Source organism: Eumetopias jubatus, unplaced genomic scaffold (assembly GCF_037043125.1).
Source record: "Eumetopias jubatus isolate StellerSeaLion01/CBP00866 unplaced genomic scaffold, mEumJub1_p1.0 scaffold_1, whole genome shotgun sequence".
Classification (NCBI taxonomy): domain Eukaryota; kingdom Metazoa; phylum Chordata; class Mammalia; order Carnivora; family Otariidae; genus Eumetopias; species Eumetopias jubatus.
The window spans coordinates 214049764-214070880 of record NW_028274807.1 but is presented as its reverse complement, the minus strand read 5'-3'; the positions used below and the strand labels follow the sequence as shown (position 1 = coordinate 214070880).

Here is a 21117-nt window from a genome sequence, read left to right as displayed (position 1 = left end):
AAAACAGCCCCCGGACATGCCACAGCACACAGCACAGCCTCCTGGAGGCCAGCAGTGGCCCCAGCTGCCTCTGTTGAGCACCCCGAACACTGTCACCTGACATAAGGGTCTCCGTGTAAATCATTACTGCTGCCAAATGCAGTGGTGACTGCATCCATTCATTCGCTCTGCCACTGTCCACGTCTGGCAGTGTCGGGTGCTGGAGTGATGACAGAGGCCATGAGGACGCCTCTAGTCTGGCACCGATTTCCTCTGTGTCACCACCCTCGGTCTGATGCTCAGCCCACCTAGAAGGAAGGAGCAGCCCTGCCTCCAGGACAACAGGCTGGGCCAACAGGTAGTAAACCCACGTAGCCCGGGTGAGGTCAGCAGCAGATCTCTATTCCAGCCAGTCTCCTTCTGCTCCTCAGACATTCTCCCACGGGGGCCAGATGGGAAGCTCAGATATAGCCAACCCCAAGCCACCTCCTCATGCCCCTCTTAAACCTGCACTTCCCCAGCATCCCACAGCTCAGGACCCAGGCTGCCCACGACCCACCCAAGGACCTGAGGTCACCCTGACTCCTCGGTCTCCCAAGCTCACCTGTCACCGAGTGCTATCACGTCTACCTCCAAAACACTCTGTAATAACCCACTGCCCTGGCGCCCCGTGCCTCTGCTCCAGCCCAGGCACCCTGCCTCTCGCATGTGTTACTGGCCAGCACCTCGCTGGCTATTCTGTCTCAGGCTCACTCCTGAGCTGTAATGATCATTCTGAACTGTGAACCGGACCATGTCCCCTGATGGCTCCCCACTGCCCTCAGGACCAACTTCAAGTCCCTCAAGGGTGTTGCAAGGTGCTTTGTCATGACCGGCCCCATCTCTTGCCAGCCTGGCCTCAGGTCCTAGATCCAGCCACACTGACCCTCTCCCATCACAGATCACTTTCTTCTGATGACCTCATCTTGAAATTGGGGGCTCCACTCCCTAACCAGAAGCCTACTGGTCAAGAAAACCCATCCTGCCTTACAAAGAGCTCCCAGTAAGAGTTCCCACCTGGAGGAGAGAGCCCAAAGAAACAGGAATAATTCAGGGGCGCCTGGGTGGCTCAGTCGTTAAGCATCTGCCTTCGGCTCAGGTCATGATCCCAGGGTCCTGGGATTGAGCTCTGCATCAGGCTCCCCACTTTGCAGGGAGAACCCTGCTTATGTTCCCTCTCTCACTGTGTCTCTGTCAAATAAATAAATAAAATCTAAAAAAAAAAAGAAAAAAAGAAACAGGAATAATTCAGGGGCGCCTGGGTGGCTCAGATGGTTAAGCGTCTTGCCTTTAGCTCAGGTCATGATCCTGGGGTCCTGGGATCAAGCCCCACGTGGGGCTCCCTGCCCAGCAGGGAGCCTGATTCTCCCTCTTCCCCTGCCCTCTGCTCTGCTCTCTCTCACGATCTCTCTCTCAAATCTTAAAAAAAAAAAAAAAAAACAGGAATAATTTGGAGACCACATGAGAACTTGAGGAAAACAACAACAACAAATTAGAGCCAATGTCCTCAGATTCAAGATATGCCCAACAAATAAAAACAAAATACTTTAAAAAGGATAATTAGAAAGTAGGAAAGGGCTCTTAGAAGTTAAAAATAGAGTACTTATAATTTTAAAACTCAATGGGAAGACTAGAAAGTAGAGTGGAGGAAACCTCCCAGGATGCAGAACAAAAAGACACATATTTAAAGGGTGAGATGTAAAGAAACAGTTCAGATTAAACAAAGAGTAACAGTACCTAATATTTATAAAGCACCTACTGTGTGCCTAGCACTTTATACATATTAACGCGTTTAATCCTTAGGACAACCTTCTGAGACAGATACCATTATTCCTGTTTTACGCAGGAAAAGATTTAAACATACAGGAGTTAAGTACGAAGCATCCCAGAAACAAAAAAGAGAAAATAAAAAGAAATTGTCAAAGAAGTAGAAGAAAATTTTTCAGAGTTAAAAATGAAGGACACCAAACGTCCAACATTAAGAACAACAAAAAAGACCCCAGAAACAATGCTATAAAAAATATCCTAAATGCTTCTAGAGAAAAGTAAGCAAACAAACAAAACAGGTCATCTGCAGTAGCGTCAGAACCCAATAGCATCGGACTCCTCAGAAGAGGGTGAAGCAGTACTTCAAAAGTTCTCAGTGATCACAAGTCTCAAACTAAAATATTATACCCAACCAAACTATCAGTCAAGTGTGAGAAGACATTAATGGCATTCTCCAATGCACTAGGAGTCAGAGTTTATTTCCCACATGCCTCTCTTCGAAATTGCTTAAGCAATTAGTCTCTTGGGACATTACTTTAGAAATTACTCCAGTAAAACAACAAGCCAAAACACAGGGTAATAAATCAATCCCCCCAGGAGAACAATAAAGTCCCAGGGTAGCTGCTAAAGAGGTGGCCTTGACAGCTGCCAGTCCTAATTAGAGAAGAAAGATAAAGAGAACCAGAATGAAATATCCAGGAGGGGGAAAAAAAAAAACACCAAATAGAGGAAATGATCGAGAGGATGTGAAAAAAGTGAAGTTCCTTGGATATCAAAAAACAACACGGGGAAAACGGGGAGAAGCAAATTATTCAAAGTTATAGCCCAAACATGAGGCAAAGTAAACAGGGCGAAATTTTAATCAAGAACGACAGAAAGGACCCACGTGACCTTGACATGACCTTGACATGACCTTGAGCGTTCTCCTTTGGGTGGCCCACTCAGAGGATGAATGAAATCCTGGCAACATGACCAGCCCAATAGGGAACAGAATCAACAGAACAGTTGGTTTCCAACTTCTAGAATTAATCTCTAATCTGAGAGCAGAAGTGTAGCCCCCAAAAGGAGGGGTGTAAGGCTCAAGGAAAGACAGGGGTGCTCAGGTCCTTCTCTTCCCAGGTGGAAAGTCAGAAAGCACAGACAAAAGTACAAAAGTTGACAGGTCTGGAGAACCCATTTGTTCATTCAATAAATATTTAGTAAGCACCTACTGTATCCTTTCAGCACTAAGGTCACAGCAGCAAACTGCATACAGCAAGACCTACATCTCTCTCTCGGGGGAAGAGGGAAGATGGACAAGATAATAACGTGTAATTTAAGAGGGGGCTAAAAAGGGAAAAAAACAAAAACAAAACAAAACAAAAAAAGCAAAAGGCTACAAAGCATGTGGCATGTGGGTGGCTGAGCAAAGAAACCATGAGTTAGACCCAGCAGCCAGAGGTCTTCCTCCAAGGATGACGGGAGCCACTGTGGAGGATCCAAAAGGTGAGCAGGTTTGTCTCCTCATTCAAAGTCACAAAGACAACCACTGAAAACGAATCACTTACTTACAAAACTTGTTAGAGATGCTGGAGGAAGGGCTGGAGTTTAGCATAGAGCTGGTAAGTTAAAAACATTGTTTTAATTTGGAAAACCAGGAGGTAGCAAATTTGCTTCTACTACTTTTAAGATGTTCGGGAATGGGGCGCCTGGGTGGCTCAGTCGTTAAGCGTCTGCCCTCAGCTCAGGTCATGATCCCAGGGTCCTGGGATCGAGCCCCGCATCGCGCTCCCTGCTCTGCGGTGAGCCTGCTTCTCCCTCTGCCACTCCCCCTGCTTGTGTTCCCTCTCTCGCTGTGTCTCTCTCTGTCAAATAAATAAATGAAATCTTTTTAAGATGTTCGGGAAGGAGAAATCCAGAAAGGGCTCGAGTGCCCCGGGGCAGCATGGCCAGTGTGAGACAGAAAGGGAAACTTCCCGCCCTGCACACTTCTGTTGGGTTTGTTAGGAGCCCGTATTTGATTGAAAAAAGGCTTTTTAAGTAGATCATGTGTAATTTCAGAGAGTCCTGTGTGAAATTCACACTCTCTTTAACCTGATCCATGTCTTGTTGACAACTGGCAAGATGAGTCTGGTCAACACCGCCATGTTCACAATGTGATACATTTGGTGCAGCTGCTCCCCGTGCTCGTGCTCGGGCGTCTGCGCTCACAAACAGACTTCGAAACCAGCATGCTTCAGCTACTGATCACACCTCTGCCCCAGAGCTGACGCGTTCAGAGAGTGTGCTCCACTCATCACCCCATTTCCCAAGTACGTGGAACTCAGCAGGTGCCGCCTCCACATGACCACCACGGGCTACTGGGCCTCTCTGAACCTCAGTGACCACATATGCCTTGAGAGATTCTGGGAGGCCCCACGTGGCAGGGCTGTCACGAGCATGGCACAGAGCAAGTGCATGATAAACGCAGACTGCCATTCGTGTCGCTTCTGGTGCCCAGGGGGACACAAAGGTGAAATAAACAGCTTAAAGGTGGATGGAAACATCCCACCGGGGCCACCCCAGAGGGAAGGGGAGAAGATGGGGGAGGCGGCGGTGAAGAACTGGACAGGAAGCTGCCTAAGGAGGCTCGGAGGGCCCAGTCCAGGAGGACAGCACCGACAGCAAGCAGGAACACCCGAGGGAAGGGGCGTGCGGGTGCTGATAACAAGCAGGGGCACTACCCCAGCCCCCAGGCCAGTGTGCAGACCTGGCTTTAAAGCACAGGCCGTGCAGCGGGCCCTCCTGAGCCTGCCTCCCATAGGTCAGGGCACTGTGGGGAGACTGCACAGGGACCCCGAACGGGAAAAGAGCTTAGCAGGAAGTGCCCGGTAAGCACCATGGACTTATTCCTGAAGGTGCTTGATAGACATGTGCTGCTGTAGTAACCGAGCTGCTTTCCTCCAGGATGCTCAAGAAAAGAAGGAAAAGGAGACCAGGAAAGGAGAAATGAGGGAAAGGAATAGCTGAGAGCCGATGGAAGAAACCAGAAGAAAAACAAATGGCTACCACACTGCTAGGAATCTCCAGTTGCCTTCCCCTGTGAACCAGAACTTTCTGCATGTGTAACAGAAGTCATTTCCCCACTAGAGCACAAGCCACTTGCTGGCACAGGCCCAGGCCCCAGGGGATCCCACGCCGTGCTCCCGCTTCAGCCTGAGGCCATCCACGCCTGCTCACGCTCAGCCCCCATGGTCCCCCGCACTTGGGGCAGAGGGCTCAGCAGCGGCTGTCCCCACCCTGCAGTACTTTTCCAGCAAAAAAGTCCTTCTCTCCTTTATCAACACATCCGTTCAAGAAATTATTTACTAGACCCCCGTGACTGACGTGCCACACTTCACCCGGGGGGGGACTCAATGATGAGAAAAGCAGACATGGCACCGGGCCCACAGAGCTAAGGAGACGGTCCCCAACTTCAACCCAAATTCCCTAGGCAGTGTTCTCTGACACCGCCACCCCCCCAACCTGGGTGAGTTCCCACCTCTCAGCCCCCTCAGACTCCTGGGCCACAGGTGATCGAGATCTGTGCAGAATACATGAATGAGGTGCTTCCTTCTCCACAAACAGCAGTGTGGGGGGTGGAGCAGGGAAGGAAGACACACAAAACAAGACAGCGGTGAAATGAGAACCTTTATGCTTTTTGCCCCAAATATCGCAAATTCTTAAAATGGCATCTCTCATCAAATGTAGGCCCAATAAGCAATTTCCTGATTACTCACCAGGTGGGAGTAAGTCGCCCTTCCCACCCAATGGCCACTGGCTACGTTCTCTGCATGCTTCTCAGAGCCCAGGTCTAAACAATGATACAAGACACAGTCACCACCTCCTTTGGGTTTTCCCTACCGTGATCTCATGAGCTGAAGGACAAGCAGAGAGGAGGGAGGAGGACCATTTTATTTTAAAGTCAGAAAGGGCCGCATCCTGGCTGGGTACCTTCCCTCCAGCATGGAGGGGGGTGCAAGCCAGAAGCTCAGAGTGTGGACCCCGTTGCTCCCGAGGAGAGGGAGGAAACAAGCCTTTCAAGGAGTGATGACACAAGGGTTATGTCACAACAGTCGGTCCCTGCAGGGCTGCCCCACCAGGCTGGAGGCACTCACCACGCTTGGGCTTGGGGAAGCTGTCGTGCAGCCGGAAGACCACTTTCTCCACGAAGTGCTGGATTTCACATTGCTCAGGGCCACGGACAAACACCATCCAATCGTGGGTGAACCCCTCTGTGGTGGGCTTCTTGCGCAGTTGGGCGCGGTGTCCCAGCTCTAACTTGACCTGGACAGTGCACTGGAGGGAGAAAGACGCCGGCGCAGGTCAGTGAAAAGCCCAGAGCAGAGGACCGCAAGCCTTCCCACCCTATCGTCTACAGAGCATGGTGAACGCTGGCCACAGGAAGAGACAAGACTCTTGAGCACTGCCACGGGATTCTCAACTCACAACGAGGGCACAAAGAGCCTTACAGTGGACGAGGCACCATGTGAGCTGCTCGGCAGGCCCACTGGAGGCCCTGCTGTTTCCTGCCCTCATCCCCATCCACCGTCTCAGCCAGCCTCCCCACTGTTCCTCCAACAAGCCCCGCTCACTCCTATCTCGGGGTCTCTGCACCCGGGGTTCCCTGTCTCAGGTGCTCTTTCCCTAGGCCTTCCCAAGGCTGGCTCCTTCCTGTCACTGAAGTCTCGGCTTGAGTGTCACCTCCTCCGGGAAGACCCCCTGGCCACGCAATCTGAAGGCACCCACCACCACCCCGGTCACTCTGTGTCACGTCCTATATTCTTAGCATCTGTCACTTCTGGAACTCATCGGCTCACAATCTGTTGTTGGCCCTGCCTGGATGTCTGACTCTTGGGGGTGGCTCCTTGTCCTGAGCTGGAATCCTCACCAAGAGCTCTCTGAATACATCTCCCAGTGTGACCAATGCAGTTCCTTCATTTTACAGATGAGGAAACCAAGGCCCCAGGATCGAGCTGCTAAGCAGCACACCGTCAGCTGGTAGGGAGCAGGGCCCGGATTCAAGCACAGGTGTGTCCCCCTCTGCCATCTGGCCTCCCTGGTCAAGTCACCCAAGCTCCTTGATGAAAGCGTGTTCCCTCTCCTCTGCCCCGTGGGATGCCTCTGGAGAACAGAGGCCCTTGGGGTCACCTGAGTCCACACAAACACTGGCTTTCAGTTTTAAGGGCAGAATAGTGGTTCACAGTGCAAATGGAGGGGCCAGGATGAAGCCACGTGGGGGACGACTCTGTGCCTGAAACGTGAGGGAGCTCGTGCCAGCTCCACTCCACTGAACACAAAGCCACAAAACGTTTACGCCTAGGTGGGCCAAAACCACTGAAAGGGAACCCACTGTAAACATCCACTCTGGTCTGTAAGATCCGCCCCAGGCTTCTCATAAAGCCTGACACCTAGTATCAAATGCAAGAATGCCACAAAGAAAGCAGAGGCCAAGTGGACACTTGTTCCTAAGTGCTGAGGCAGCCAAGAGCACGTTACTGGGTGGCGTGCAACCCACACTTACCCAGCAAAGTCCCCCTCAGCCCCCGCGCCCCCCTCCAGGGAACCACCCTCCCCGCCACCCACCAGAGACCTCCTGCTCTGTACTTTGGAACCCCTTTCTCCCCAGCCGACCTTGTGTGTCCTCCTGCCTCTTCTATGATTCCCAGCCCCCGCGCCCCAAGGAGCAGATCGCCACACCAGCGCCCTCCCTCCCTCCTCGCCCTCTCGGTCACTGACAGGAAAGCAGGACAGACACAAATGATCGTTCTGCCAGTGCAGCTTTCAGTGGCTTGCCACTCCCTCAGAATAAAGTCAACACACCTCCTGCCTCCCACCTGTGTGTTTCCTCAAGTCCAAGATGCTCGTTTTTCACTTTTCAAGCTTTCTGAAGTCAGAGTGTGTCTTGCCATCCACGTGTAGGTTTTATGTGTTGAGGTATGGGCACGCGTGCACACACAAACACATGAGCTGTCCCCAAGCTGGTGGCATGCCTTAGAGGCTCCGCGGCCGTCTGGGTACTGCACCCACTTCATCCCCCCCCCCCCCTGCTCCTTGGCTGCTCACTGCTGCCTCCCCAGGGACCACATCTAGCTCATCCTTTACTTCCGTCTTGGAACCACCATATACGAGGCATCAATAGTACGAGATAATTTAAACTAGAGAGCCTTCCTAGATCAGCAAATTCTAAGTGGTGATTTCCAAGAGGGAAGGGCCAATAAGGACACTGATAAGACAGGGGTTCCCAGTGTATGGGAGAGCTAGTGGGAGGCTCTGCGCACGGAGCGAGCCAACTGTAAACCACAGAGTAGGAGGTCCCCCAGCACGGGATCGCAGCCACTGGGGGGCTCCGCGGGGAAAAGAGCAGGGGCTCGCTGGGTCCGGGGCCACTGGAGGGCCAGGTGGGGGCTGGGATGGAGCATTTAGATTCCCCACAGCAGAACTGACAGCCAATTGTAAGGAGATGATGGATGCAAGGAAACAGTATCTGAGTCAAAATTCCCCGGCAATTGTGTACAGTTTAGGCTGAAGGCAGAAAAGGACAGACAGACAAACAACAAGCCTGCTAGGAGGCAACCAGAGGGAGTGGCTGGAAAAGGAGATTTAGCAGAGTCTGAAACGGGAGAACTGGCAGGACTTGAGAGTGGATGGAGGGGCGCCTGAGTGGCTCAGTCCGTACAGCATGCGGCTCTTGATCTCAGAGCCATGAGTTCGAGCTCCCCCCTTAAAAAAAAAAAAAAGACCGGATAGAAGAGAGACAAGGAAGCTCAAGCCCAAGACCCAGGGCACTGGGGTGCTGCCGACGCCATGTGGTGGTGGGGCGTGGGGAGGGAGACAGGCGACGGGATACGCAAGGGGGAAACACCACACGAAAAGCTAGAGACGAGGGAGCAAACGTCTGGATAAACAGGTAATGCTCAAATCAACCCAAGCCTCCATGTGCAGAGCACTGCATATGGCCCATGTTCACCACAGATGAGCCCAACCAGTATTTACATTACCCCGAGTGGACCGGAACCCCCAGATGCCCCTACACACAGGACAGAAACTCTGCCTTCACACTGAGAAATCGGGAGATGCTCCCTGGACTGCTAGGAGGGTTACAGGTGAACTAACTACATAGGACCCTAACCATGCGCCGGCAGACGACTCTGACTTTTGGTTCTTGGGGGTTAATTCCCATGTCCTGAGAGGTCTCCTCAGAGTCGGCTATTCACCAAGCCGGCTGCCTTCTCAGCAGTTCTGATTAGCTGGGGCTCCTACCCAGGGCACACCAGGGGCAGGGCAGTTATTGTGAAAGAATGGAAGACCACAGTTCCACAGAGAGGGAGAGAACGAAGCGCCAAGAAACCGTCCCAGAGGCCAAAGTAAACAGGAAGGTTGTGAAGCGGTGCTGGGTGATCTCTGCAGCTGGCAGACCATGCCGAAAGCTCTGCCCGGGCAGCATCTATGCCCCCCGGGCTGGCGCCAACTCAGCCTGGACAACCCCCCCGCCCCCCCGCCCTGCCGCCCCGCCTTGAGGGGCCGAAGACAGCGTACGCTGGTGCACTAACAAGAGGAATGCCCCCCCCCCCCTCCGAATGCTGGAATCTTTCAAGAAATAAAGATGGTGGAGTCACACGGATTCTGAGCCCACTGTCTTAGAAAAGAAATCACTGATTCAGTAAGACATACAAGCTACCTGAGCTGGAGACAGGAGAAAAACTGAGCCCTCCCCAGCTACTCTGACTTGTCAAGTCATGATAACTTATTAGCACAACTAAGCCAATTCCACCTTCAAGGGTTCTGCCCCCCTCCTCCCTTACTCCACCTGGACTCCTTCCCCATGCAGCAGAACCAAGGAATTGAGGTGAACCAGTTAGCTGTTTCTCCACGAAGGGTGCCTGGCTTTATAAAGAGGTTAACTGCCAGTTAGTTAAGCTCTCAACTGTCTCCGAAGGAATGCATCTCACTTGTCCCGCCTGCTGCTTGGAGGCACTCTGCTCAACCTCCAAGTGGGTGGCTGGAAGTAGCCCCAGTGACCTGGCCTCAGTGCCTGCCATGTCCCAGGACCCTGGGAACCACTTTGCCACCCACTCCCCCCACAAAAGCTGGGAACAAAGGGGGAACATTCCACACCTGCCCCGGAAAGAGTTCACTATTTTACTTCTGGGATATCACCTGGAAGACCCTCAGATGGAGATGGAGCAGCTCCAGGGCTCTGAGGGTGATCGGAGACAGTTAGGCTTGGGCTGAGGGCCTTCAGCCATGCACTGCTCTCGCCAGATCAACTGGAACCCAAGGGTGGTAATCCTAAGTCCTGCAAGCCAGGCAAATAGACCCTGGAGGACACCTCTTCACTGAACAGTAGAGATCCCCCCAAGTGTGGACTCATAGTGAGCCAGCCTCCTTCCAACAGCTCCGCTGCTTCTAAGGCCTTTCCTCATTGATTCTTCCCGCGTCCCATGAACCCTGCCCTCGGCCTGGGCCCCCAAAGGCAGGTCTTTAACGAGTTTATCTGTAAGAGTTCCCCTGATTTCCTCGTGGGAATTCTCAACAGATGCCCTTTCCCCTGGGAATTCATACTTTACCAAGTGGTATAATTATGCCCGGAGTTCGGCTACCGTATCCAATTCCCTCAGATACAACAATTCCCTCCCCTCCCAGGAAGAGAGAACACCGAAGAGCCTTTTCCCCTCAGCAGCCTAGATTGACCGTGCCAAGTCCAACTGGGTCTGGCACGGCTGCTGGCAACACAGTCCACATGTACAGAAGTGGGAGAAGGTGCTGGTCCCACAGAGCGATAGCAACACAAGACCAAATAAAACACTCTTTGCAGGACTTTCTCCCCGCCAGACCCAGCTGGAGGCTCTCAAGAGCAGTCACTGGATCAGAACATGAGAAAGATGGGAACATGATGGATATCCCTCAGTGACAATCCTCTCAAGCAAAAGACTGCCCACCCAGAGGTAGGGACAGAGCCAAGGGACCTCTCACAACCCCTGCACAACGCCTTGGTCTTCTAACCAGTGACACACGGGGGGGGGGTGGGGGGGCGCCGCACCTGTGCTCGTCTGGCCTCGTCCCTCTGGCCCAGGGCATAAGGTTAATGACAAAGGGACAAGAAGGGGCTCGGTGAATGTCTCCCTGAAAACTAAGGATAAGTGTGCAGACCATGAGGAGATGTGATGACACCCCCAATCCTTAGTTTGCAGGTTCCCAGGAAGACTGACCCTTACCAGCTGGCCAGGAAGGCTTGGACGGGGTTTATACTACATACATGCATTGACATTCACGCCCACAGACGTGGAGATGGTGTACTGGCTATCACCAAAGTTCTCCAGGAAGCAGCACTGGGAGATTTCTGAAGGAGCACAACGCTAATCAAGGCATCCGTCTACATGCCAGGTGGGCCTGGTTACAAAGTGACTGATTCCTAGTTACTTTTATTCAACCAACAGTTGGCAAAGCTAAATGCAAAACTTTGAGTTAGAAACTATGATGGATACAGGGCCCCTGGGTGGCTCAGTCGGTTCAGTGTCTGACTCTTGATTTCAGCTTAGATGATGATCTCAGGGTCATGGGACCGAGCCCCGAATCAGGCTCCATGCTCAGTGGGGAGTCTGCTTGAGATTCTCTCTCCCTCTGCTCCTCCCCACCAGTTCACTCACTCTCGTGCTCTCTCTAAAATATGTGAGTCTTTAAAGAAAAAAAAAAAAGGAAAGAAAGGAACTATGATGGTCATAAAGGTGAAGAAGATTCTGGTTCCTACCTCAAGTACTATACAACATAGTAACTTTAGGACAAACTACTCAGCAGGTCAACTTTCCAGTGATGGTCTCAGAGCTGGGTAGGGGAGAATCCCGTCATCCTGAAGTTAGTGCTCTGTGCAAGTCTGAGCCTTTCTCCCCAGGGTTTGGGAAAAGGACACAGTTCCCTAGGAATCCCACCTGGTCCTGACTCCTCTCGGGACCCTCCTGAGCCTCCATTTCCACATCTGTAAACTGGGCCATCGCTGTCAGAAACAAACCTCCTCTTCTGGAACAGAGGATGGTCAACAGCAGTGGGATCTCACACCTGAACTTGGCAGAATCAGCAAGTATCATTTCAACTGTGTGATTCAATGGGTCGGCCACCCACCTCAGGTGCCAGGCCCAGGGCTTCTGTGAAGGGGGGACTCCCTGGTCCCTTCAGAGAACAGGACCATCCAGATGCTGACACCACCCCTGGCTCCCAAGGCCCCCCCCAGTGCCCGCAGACACTGTCCCCATTCTCCTTCCTCCATGTTCTCACCATCTGCTCCATCTGCACCCATGCCATCCTTCCACACCACCCATGCCTCCTGGCCATGACCCCCCAAAATACAAAACCCACAATGGACCTGTGAGTCTGCACTGGGGGTTGGGTTAGATGGGTTAAAGTCAGGGCAAAGGGAATCAGAAAGACTTTTCCTGGCCATGGGGTAAGGATTTCAATGCTGAGAAGTTGGGAGCCCACAGCAAAATGCAGAATCCCCCTTCTTAGCTGAGCCTGAAAGTTCTAGAGACTAAGGCAGGAAGGTAAAGAGAATCAAACCCTCCCAAAGCAAGCAGGGTAAGGGGCCCTTAGGGAAAAGTCCTGTTGTTTCCCATCAGGCTGAGCCATGTACAGGTTTGGGGCAACTCAAGGGAGAAAGAGAAAGCCGAGATTCTAGTGAATTAAAAGCGTTTTCCACGCACCAAAGTCATTCCTGCACACTCGTAGCCAACTCCCTCACTTGGGTAAAGGACACCATTCTCTCCTGTCTTCCCAGGGACTGCCATCTCTGTGAGAAAGGGACAGAGCTCCTGACCTCTCCCAGATTGGCAAAGATGCAGCCAGGAATAGAGATTCAGACTATGGAATGCCACATACTTTCCTTTGGGGTCAGTTTCACTTGCGAATACTTCTGTAAGGATCTAGACTAGCACTGCCCCATGGAACTTTCTGCCATGATGGAACTGTTGTCTCTCTGAGCTGCCCATTCAGGTGGCCAGCAGCTCAGTAGTGGTGGTTAATGGGCACTTAAACTGGGGCTAGGGCCACTGAGAAACTGCCTTTTTCGCTCTGGTGCATCTGAATGTAAACAGTCACAGGTGCTAGCAGCCGCACACCAGGCAGTGGAGATCTCACTCTCCCAGCCCAAGTGTGATCACCAGTCCACTCAAGCAGGACTGTCCTCTCCTTCTGTCACGGCCAAGAATGCCACCTATCCCCACCATTCCACTTACATAAATGACAACAACCCACACGGCCAGGTCCTGGCAAATCACAGGGGAATGGACACATTTGGGCTGAAGATACCTCCCTGGGGGACTAGCAGGTGGGGTGACAGGTGGGAGCCACATTCTATGCCTGCGTGGTACCCAACAAGACTTTCCCACGGAGGGGGGCTTCACTGAGGGTAGACACTGAAGGTATATTCTCTTTTGTTTTTTAACTCAGTGCAGGCTGGAGGCAACAAGCTCTGTCCCTTCAAGAGAAGTGAACTCACACCACGCTACAGAAATCCATCACTGAACAGCTATAAACTCTACCCCACCTCTCAAGAGAGAGGCCACAATGATCCTGTACCACCACAGGTGACCGGGATGGGCAAGACAGGAGGTCTCCTGCCCACGCGCCCCTGAGACCTCACAGCCACACAGTGCCTTACCAGACAGAGCCGCCTCAGTGGCGCCAGCAGCCAGGGAGGCCCCAACCTGCCCTCACTGCAGATTTCAGCTGCCACCCCCATAGCCCCACACCACCGCCTTTCCTGGCCTCGCGCCCCTGGAAGCCAGGGGCAGGGGGCAAGGATGAAGAAATAAATGACCCCATGCTGGGGACTACAACAGTCCTAGGCTTGAGAGAGGAAGGGGCATGGGTATTGAAGAGGAGACCGTGCAGAGCTGGTGAAAGCGGGCCCAGGGCCTGAAAGGCCTCAGGTTTACTTAAGCTGACAGAGTTTCACTCCAGGTTTCCGGACGGAGGGAAAGGGGCCATGGGGAGAGTTTATGGAGGTTGGGGAACCACCCTGAGTTTGGAGCAAGGCCCTAAGATGCTGGGGAAGGCAGGGATACGGGGTGTGCTGGGGGGAGAGGACAGTGGCTGAAAGCCAAAACGTCAGGCTGTGGGATGTTGGGAGGAAGCGGGAGACCCTGAATGCAAGGAGAGAGGTTCGGGGGGGGGCGGGGGGGGCTGCAGGTCTGCAAAGGGAAGCCAGCTGAGGGTGAAAGAGGCAGACTGAGATCTGGACTGGGGGAGAGTGTGGGGAAGTGTAAGTCAGGGCTGCAGGGGCAAAGAGGACCCAAGCTGAGGGAAGTGAGGTATCTGGTGTCTGAAGGGCTTAGGGGCTCCAGGTCAGAGCATAAAATGCCCCTGGGCCTGGTGTGAAAGGTCTGAAGGTTAGAGAGCCCTTCAGGCACCAGGGGCCGAGGGACTGACCAGGGCCTGAAACCAGAGGGAGCTGAGGAAGCAAGGGGCGGGGAGGTCAAAAGTGTCTGAGGAAGCAAGCCCAAGTCCAAAGTGGGGATGAGGGGGTGAGCTCAACTCAGGCCTGGGTCCTTGTGGGAAAAACCCAGGCCCCAGCCAGAGTTCAAGGGCAAATGGTCACCTAGGCTAAGGCAGTGGCAAGATCAAGGGTGAGAGAAGGCTCGGTCCTGGAGGAGAAGGAGGGAGAAGAAGGCTTAGGGTGGGCCTAGGTTTGAGGAAGCGGGAGGCTGCACCAAGGTCCCAGGGATTCTGGGGGGGCTGGGGGTGGGGGGGGACTCAAACCCCAGCAACCGGTTTAAGGAAAAAGCAGCAACAGGCTGCGGGCTCACTTAGTTTGAGGGGACTCTGGGCCAAGGGTCCGGAGAGAGGAGGCGACAGGCCCTAGAGCCAAAGAAGGGTGGTACAGCCCAGATCTGACAAATCTGAGGGGTCCCTTCACCCCCCACAGGGGCAGCTGTGGGACTCTCTGGACGGGGCCAGAGTTCCCTGGGGTGCCTGCGGGGACTCTGGAGTGGGCTGGGGTCCAAGGGGTTCTGGGCCGCCCTGGGGTCCCAAAGGGCATCGCAGGGGTTTCCAGGCCAGCTGTGGGGGCTCTAGGCTGGTTCAGGGGCCCGAGGAGCGTCCCAGAGGGTGCTGGGCTGGACTGGGATCACAAGCGGCATCCCGGGGGGTCCGGGCCGGGCTGCGGCTCCGGGAGGTGTCTCAGGGGGCTCTGCGCCGGGCCAGGCGGGGGTCCCCGGAGAAGTCCGAGGCGCTCCGGCCGGGCCGGGGTCGCGGATGGGGGAGGGGCGCCCCCGCCCCACATAAAGGCCGGGGGAGCGGCGGGCGAGCACAAAGCGGGGCGGGCGGGAGCTGAGCGTGGGCGGGGAGGCCGGGACCCAGGAGGGCCCGGCGGGCGGGTCGTGGGAGGGAGGGAGGGGACCGGGCGGGCGGCGGGCTGCGCCGGGGCGGCGCGGCCGCTCCTCACCTGATTGTCCATGGCTGGCGCCCCGCCCCGCCCCCGGGCCCCGCGTCGCTCGCCGCCGCCGCCGCTCAGCGCCGCCCCGCCGCCCTCATTGTCTGTCAGGCGCCGCCGCCGCCGCCGCTCCCGGCTGCCCGCCCGCCCGCCAGCCCCGCGGAACCGGAAACCACCGCCAGTCCGGGTCGCGCACCGACCGCGGGCCCCCGCCGCCGACTCTGGCCTGCCGCCCCGACTGACAGCCGCCTGGGCTAATCTGCGGCGCGGACGGCCGCTCCTGGGGCGGGACTTCCTGCCTGGCGGGGGCCTGCCGGGCTGCGGTCGGAGGGACGAAGCCCCCAGCCAATGGGAAGCCCGAACCGGAGGGGCGGTGGGAGGGAGGGAGGGAGGCGCGAGGCGAGCCCAGCAGAGGGGAGCGCGAGGTGTGCGCCGCACGTGGAGGGGGGCGGGGGCGGGACGGGCGTGCCGCGCCTGCGCACTGCGGCCCGCAGGGGGCGCTGCCTCGTGGCCGGAGCTTCCCCCGGCCTGAGCCTAACCTGGTCCGGCTGAGGTGGCGGTTCGAGCTCTGGGGAGGGAGCCCTAGGAACACTTTTGTTTCCTGGCCACGTGTTGCTACCGTGTCATGGAATGGGCTCTGGGCTCTGGAACTGGAAATTAATTTTCCGGAGCTGGATCTGCATCAGGGAAAGCCTGGTCGACTCACCTCTCCCCCTGAGTCTCAGTTTGCGCATCTGTGAAATGGGAACACTCAGTACCTTGTAATGCTAGTTCATATTAACTGGAATGAGACACATTTGAAATCTTCTCCATTAAAATGATCAAGAAAGTCTCATTTTATCCGTGAAATTTATCATGCTAATCCCTCTAAAACCGTTTCTTAATTTACCCATGATCATGTAATTTCACAATTTCTAAACTTCGTTTAGATGAGATAGAGACATATCGTTCCATCTTTTTTAGGATCTTGCAAGCCACTTGTCTCTCGGACAATAGGACTTCTGCCTGCAACTTGGGGACCCTTGTACAGTTATTTTATTTTTTAAAGATTTTATGTATTTGTTTGAGAGAGAGGCAGAGAGCAACAGGAAGCACAAGTGGGGAGGAGAGGGAGAAGCAGGCTCCTCCCTGAGAAGGGAGCTTGACTCCGGGCTCCATCCCAGGACCTTGGGATCATGACCTGAGCTGAAGGCAGACACTTAACCAACTAAGCCACCCAGGCGCCCCTGTACAGTTATTTTAAATTTCTTCTTATAATAAACCAGGGCTTTTGGTTTGCTTGGGGTTTTCTTGCCCTCCCCTTCACATTTAAGTGTCGGCCAAGTATTCTTTAGGTAATCAGGGCACTACTTTGCTCTGAAGAACAGCACCAGGAAATCAGTTAACTTTGGAATGAACATAATTCCATGTAAAACTCTGAAGAAGGCCAAATGCTGTCATAGTAATACTGTACCTTTTGGGGCTGGGTGTGCTGGGGGGAAGAAATGAAGGACATGCTGAGAAAATAAGCAGCAACTTTAATGTGTGTACAACTTTTTTTTTAATCCTATAACTGGATGTAAGTGGATCAGTAGCTCTAAGTGGTCCTCGAAACAGCAGGTTTGGCATCCCCTGGGAACTTTATTCAAAATGCAAATTCTGGTCTCCCTTGATTTACAGAATCAGAAACTCTGGATGCGTGGCCTGCACCCAGAGGGATGGTTGAACTAGCCCTGCAGATGATAGTGAAACTTACTCAAATTTCAGAACCACCACCCCAGGTAAAGGGACAAAAATTGGGGGGTTAGCCATTTGTCTCTAAAGGAAGCTTGCAGTGAAAAACCTTCAGGCTACAGTTGTTGCAAGGAAGAGCTTCAGGAACTCAGCCACCTCCCCCTTACTCATCTGGGAAATTCTCCTTCAGTTAGATTCTGAACTGTGGAGGGTTTTCAAAACTATATCCCCAGGGCTCCCACTAAATCAAGCATAACCCTTTAAGAATCGGAAAAAATAATGGGAAAACAACCCAAGTGTCCATCAACAGTTGAATGGACAAACAAAATGGGATCCATCCATGCAGTGGAATATATTTAGCCTTAAAAAGGAAGGACACCTGCTACAATGTGGAAGACGTTATGCTCAGTGGAATAAGCCAGACACAAAAGGACACATCCTATGTGATTCCACTCATAGAAGATCCCTAGAGGAGTCCCATCCACAGAGACAGAGAGGAGAGGGCGGGAGCCAGGGCTAGGGAAGTGGGTGGGGAGTCAGTGTTTCCTGGGGACAGAGTCTCAGTTTAGGAGAGATGGAAAGTTCTGGAGATGGAGGGTGGGCGTGGTTGCACGACGTTGTGAGTGTGCCTCGTGCCACTGAGCTATGCACTGAAAGTGGTTATGATCATAAATTTTGTTATGTATATTTTTACCACATTAAAAAATTAATGGATTTCTTGACACTGTGAACATATAAATATCCGCGAGTCCATAATAATATCAAGACAACAGCATAGCTCATTCATCACTTTCGAAAGTGCCAACTACATCAACTCCTGACTTACCGTGCCTTTACAGCATGAAAGAGCTCAGTTGATGAGGGAAAGTCCTTTTCACAGAAAAACACCAGCTGATAATGTTGGAAGGATGATAGCAAAATCACTATTTTCAAACCACTAATTAAACAACCATTGAGGACAAGAGTCATCTATGGAGGCTAAAACCATTCCCTGAAAGGTTACAGGGGACTGGAAAGTCTCATGTTCGCCACAGATCTTCCCTCAGATTGTCTGCTAAATGCGAAGAGGAAAAAAGTAACTCTGCCACGGAAACATCATGCTGTCACCACCTTGGTACAGTGACCACTCTTAGCAGCAAAGCAGCAGGACAAGCAGAATGATGGACTCCTGCCAGGAGTGATGAGAAGTACACAGCACCAAAAGGAAAGTTCTTGCCCAAAAGTTTAACCCTGCATCTGATCACCCCTAATGTCCTAACTTCCAGTTCACAGCAGAAACACATGAATACAGAGGAGCATGAGAGATGACATCATGTGAAGCAGTCAGACCAATCTAGAAGGTGGAATCTCAACAGCCTGGCTTCTTTGCGTCAACAGGAGGGAATGAGAGAAAAGGTGACTGCCCGGAGGTACAGGAGGTGGCCTCACAACGAACTGCAATGTGGGCATCTGTCACTGGACCTTGGGTTTTGAACAAACTAGCTGTGTCAACTGGGGAAATATGAACATGGATAATAGCAACTGATATTTGAAAATGTATTTGGTTAGTTGCGATCATGAGATTATGGTTGTGTAGTAAAGTGTCCTTACTGTTTTAGAGATGCATGGGTTTGGTTTAGAAGGACTTATACATTGTGGCTGCGTAAATGCCGACCAGTACTAATTGCCTTCTAAATACATTAATAAGGGGCGCCTGGGTGGCTCAGTGGGTTAAGCGTCTGCCTTTGGCTCAGGTCATGATCCCAGGGTCCTGGGTCCCTGCTCAGTGGTGAGCCTGCCTCTCCCTCTCCCTCTCCCTCTGCCTGTCACTCCCCCTGCTTGTGTGCTCTCTCTCTGTCAAATAAATAAATAGTTAGATAAATCTTTAAAAAAATAAAATATATTAATTAAAAATTAGATGCAAAATAGAAGCAAAAATGGCAAATGTTAAACATTGTTGAATCTAGGTGATGGATATGTCAAACTGTTCCTCAAACTATTCTTTATACTTTATATCTGTGTGTGTAAATTTCTATAATAAAAAGCAAAAATTTTAAAAAACACATCCTGTGCTTAAAATAGAACCACTGTATTCCTTCCTTCAGGAGGTCAACAGAGGGCTGCCCCATTTTCTCATAGCCAACACCTGTTATGTGCAAACTCATACTATCTCATTTCATCCTCACAATACTATGAGGTAAGTGTTGTTGGCCCCATTTTACAGATGAGAAAACTGAGGCTCGGAGGTGAGTGAGTTAGCCCAAAGTTGCATGATGCGTATATGGCAAAGCCAGGAAACTTCTTGATGAGGCCTACCATGACCATCCCATCTAATTCTGTCCCCGCACCATAGCTCCCCAACCCTTGTGACCCTGCTCTAATTTTTCCTTTATCCACAGCATTTATCACCCCCTTTTTTAAATAAAGATTTTATTTATTCATTTGTGAGGGAGAGAGAGAGAGAGTGAGTGAACATGTACAAGCAGGGGTAGTGGCAGGCAGAGGGAGAAGCAGGCTCCCCACTAAGCAAGAAGCCCGATGTGGGACTCGATCCCAGGAACCCAGGGATCATGACCCGAGCTGAAGGCAGATGCCCAAACGACTGAGCCACCCAGGCATCCCTTATCACTTCCTAATATACACATATTTACTATTAAGTCCATTGTCTATCTCCCCTAAATGGAATGGAAACTCCAAGAGGGCCGGGATCTTTGTTTTGTTCACTGATGTATCCTGAGAACAGTGCCTGCCGCAAAGTAGATGCTCAATAAATAGTTGTTGCATGAAATGAAATAATAATGAATCATGAAAGAGAAGGTTGGTTCCTTTTCATTTCTCTTCAGTCTTTCTAACTCCTTCAGGAAGAAAGTCTTGGCTTGGTGCTCATGTGTTTTAAACTCTTCCCTGTCATTCTCTAATCTACCTTAATGACAAGGGAACAGACCTAGAATTCAGAGCCTGGGATGGGTGATCATATCTGGTGCCTGGACTTTGAAATCTCCTGATAATCTGTAAAAAATACCAGTGCCAGGAGCCTTAAAAAAAAATCCCACCTTCAGAGATTCAGGTCTCATTAGTCTGGAGTAAGACAGAGACACCTAACCCCATACACACATCCACGTACACACACGCACAGGCACACACACTTTCGTTTAAATTCAGCTGGGGATTCTAATGTGCAGACTGGGTTCAGGATCACTGAGCTGCAGTTAATAACACTTTTTGTTGTTACTGTATCTAGTTTTCTGGTTGTTTTCTATCTATAACAAATGACTTCTTAAAGTGACACAATGTTTCCTATTTAAACAGCAGTGTGAGCAAAGGGAGTAGATTTAAAGAAAGACAAAGTAAATAGTAATTTGAGCACTTGGCAAAATGCATGATACACGTTATCTCAATGTTACAAGCAATGAAATTGAGACACAGAGAGACTATAAGTGGTGGCCCAGCTCCCACAGCTAGAAAGTAACATTTTGAACTTAGGGAGTCTGGCTTGCCCCCGCCCCGGGGCTGAACTGCTACTACGTTAGGTCTCTATCGCCCCCTAGTGGTCCAGTTTATTTGCACCCACGCGTAGGGCTTAGCACAAATGCACACACAACCATACATAGCAAGACTGAATATGACCAAACTGGAGCAGAGCCCAGCGGCCAGTTGGAGTCCCACCCTAGATTAACCTCAGCGCAGAGCAGATCTTGAATGGCACATTGAAGCATTTGCCCCTTATCTCATGGGCAATAGGGAACCCTGAATGGTTTGGGAACCGACCAAAAATATGTGCAACAAAGCATTTCCCCAGAAGAGGGCAGCACACCGGACATTTGCCGTTTCTCTGTGAAACAATCCCTGATCCTGGTACTCCTCCCAGGGCCAATATGAGCCTGTAAGTCCCCTTTGTATGAATTTTAAAATAGCAGCCCTTCCGGGAGAATGCCAACTCATGACAGGGCACAAGGCTTGAAGGAGGACTTCAACTCCCAACCCCCACTTATCCCCCACCCCTCTCAGACCCCAGTTAGAGGGGGGCTCCCCACTGGCACAAGGAAGCATAGGTCCAAACGTGGCCAGTCAAAGGATTGCATCTCTCTGACTCCTGGAATTGGTTTAGTGGGGTGGGGCATGACCTAAGACCAGCTGAGAGACTCTGGGAGCTTTATTAAATTTTAGTGGTGCAGGAATTCACATAACATAAAATTAACCATTAACCCTATTAAAGT

At 52.0% G+C, this 21117-nt stretch overlaps 1 protein-coding gene across 1 annotated transcript in view; it reads right to left on the bottom strand.

Moving 5' to 3' along the window:
• MLLT1 (MLLT1 super elongation complex subunit) overlaps positions 1–15317 on the bottom strand; it is a 64167-nt gene extending 48850 nt beyond the window's left edge. The window contains exons 1-2 of the mRNA XM_028126185.2: positions 15221–15317; positions 5901–6081 (exon numbers count right to left, since the gene is read on the bottom strand). Coding sequence (XP_027981986.1) covers positions 5901–6081; positions 15221–15232 — 193 coding nt within the window. The 5' untranslated portion in view covers positions 15233–15317. The remainder of the gene's footprint in view (positions 1–5900; positions 6082–15220) is intronic.
• Positions 15318–21117: the final 5800 nt, after the last annotated feature.